The sequence below is a fragment of the Corvus brachyrhynchos genome, unplaced genomic scaffold (assembly GCF_000691975.1).
Source record: "Corvus brachyrhynchos isolate BGI_N302 unplaced genomic scaffold, ASM69197v1 scaffold67, whole genome shotgun sequence".
Lineage (NCBI taxonomy): Eukaryota > Metazoa > Chordata > Aves > Passeriformes > Corvidae > Corvus > Corvus brachyrhynchos.
Window position 1 is genome coordinate 1,096,983 of NW_008239114.1, and position 1,424 is coordinate 1,098,406.

Below are 1,424 nucleotides of genomic sequence, written 5' to 3' on the forward strand. Positions count from 1 at the left end.
CCTTGCACTGCTTCCTAAGGCTTTTTCTGATTTATGCATCACATATGCATGAATTGGAGATAAATTATACAGGTGCCCTAATAAAAGATGAGGCACTGACTGTGTAGAATGGTTGTGTGGAATTAAACCCATAAACATCCATATCAATATGCATATAATCTGTTAATTGGTATGACTGTAACAATTGCTTATAGGTAATTAAAATAAATTTAAATCAATATAACCAAAATGGAACAAGTCAGCTAGAACAGTTCTCTGGCTGTTCTGATTTGTATGCATCTGTTTGCCATGTTTGAGTGGTGACACTGCTTTTAATGTTGGAACTGTCTTGGGAACTTCTACAGCTCACACCAGTGATGCTTGGGTGTGTGACTCCGGGGCCCTCGCATTTAAAAATTATTCTAGACTGTGAGTTCAGAGTGTGGTTGCAGCAGTGGCCACATCCCTGCAGTTCACACCTTTGATGTTTGCAGCAGGGGTGGGTAGTGCTGACTTCATGTTCTGTGGCTGCTGCTGTGACAGTTTTGTGTTTTCCTTTCAGACTTCTATTGATATACTGACCACAGTTGTGAGGAATACAAAACCCCCTCTGTCCCAGCTCCTCATCTGCCAGGCATTCCCTGCAGTGGCACAGTGCAGCCTGAACACAGATGACAATGCTACAATGCAGGTACCCCTGTGGGGAGGGGGAGGCAGGTAACACTGTGGGGAGGGGGAGGATTGTGGGGCTGTGCCAGTCCAAGAGAGGTGACAGCCTTTGAGGGAGCCCAGGCTGTGCCTGCCAGTTGCTGTTTCAGCACTCCCCTGGAGCCTCTGCCACCTCCAGTTTACCATGAAAGTACTGTTGTTCAGGGCCTGTAGTGATTTTTCCTGATCATTCCTGAATGTGGAGAACTACAGTGAGAAAGGCAGCAGCCTGGATGTTTTTTCTATTTTAGTGCATTGGAGCATGTTAAAAAACCAACCAAACAAAGCCCAGCAACACAAAAAAAAAAAAAACAACCCCAAACAACCAAACAAACCTATAATGCTTTTCTTCCCCCACAACATTTCTCACACCTGGGAATGGCAGGGGCTATCTTCAGGCACATTTACAGGCACAGGGCAGCAAAAGTCCTCCCCCCTCCTCCTCTAGCAGCTTTCTGCTGTACTCATTTAAGATTACATTTAAGGGGAAGGCAGACTTCTTTTTGATTGAGCCAGGATGGAGGGAAAGCAGGGAATCATCTCCAGCATCAGTACTGCCTGAGCTGTGCTTACTGGCAGGCTTGGCTGTGGCCTGATGTCTTTGGAGTATCTAGCAAGAAGGAAAAAGCATCAGAGGCTAGAAGTGCAGGGAGCCTTTTCATTCCAGCTCCTAGCTGGCACATGAATAACAAGGCTGGTTTCAATCCTTACATAGGGAGTTCCATAGTGGCAGCTAC

The 1,424-nt window shown here is 46.0% G+C and overlaps 1 protein-coding gene across 1 annotated transcript in view; it reads left to right on the forward strand.

Moving 5' to 3' along the window:
- Nucleotides 1-1,424, forward strand: part of IPO9 (importin 9) — a 29,075-nt gene that overhangs the window by 17,821 nt on the left and 9,830 nt on the right. The window contains 1 exon segment of the mRNA XM_017739847.1: nt 542-670. Coding sequence (XP_017595336.1) covers nt 542-670 — 129 coding nt within the window.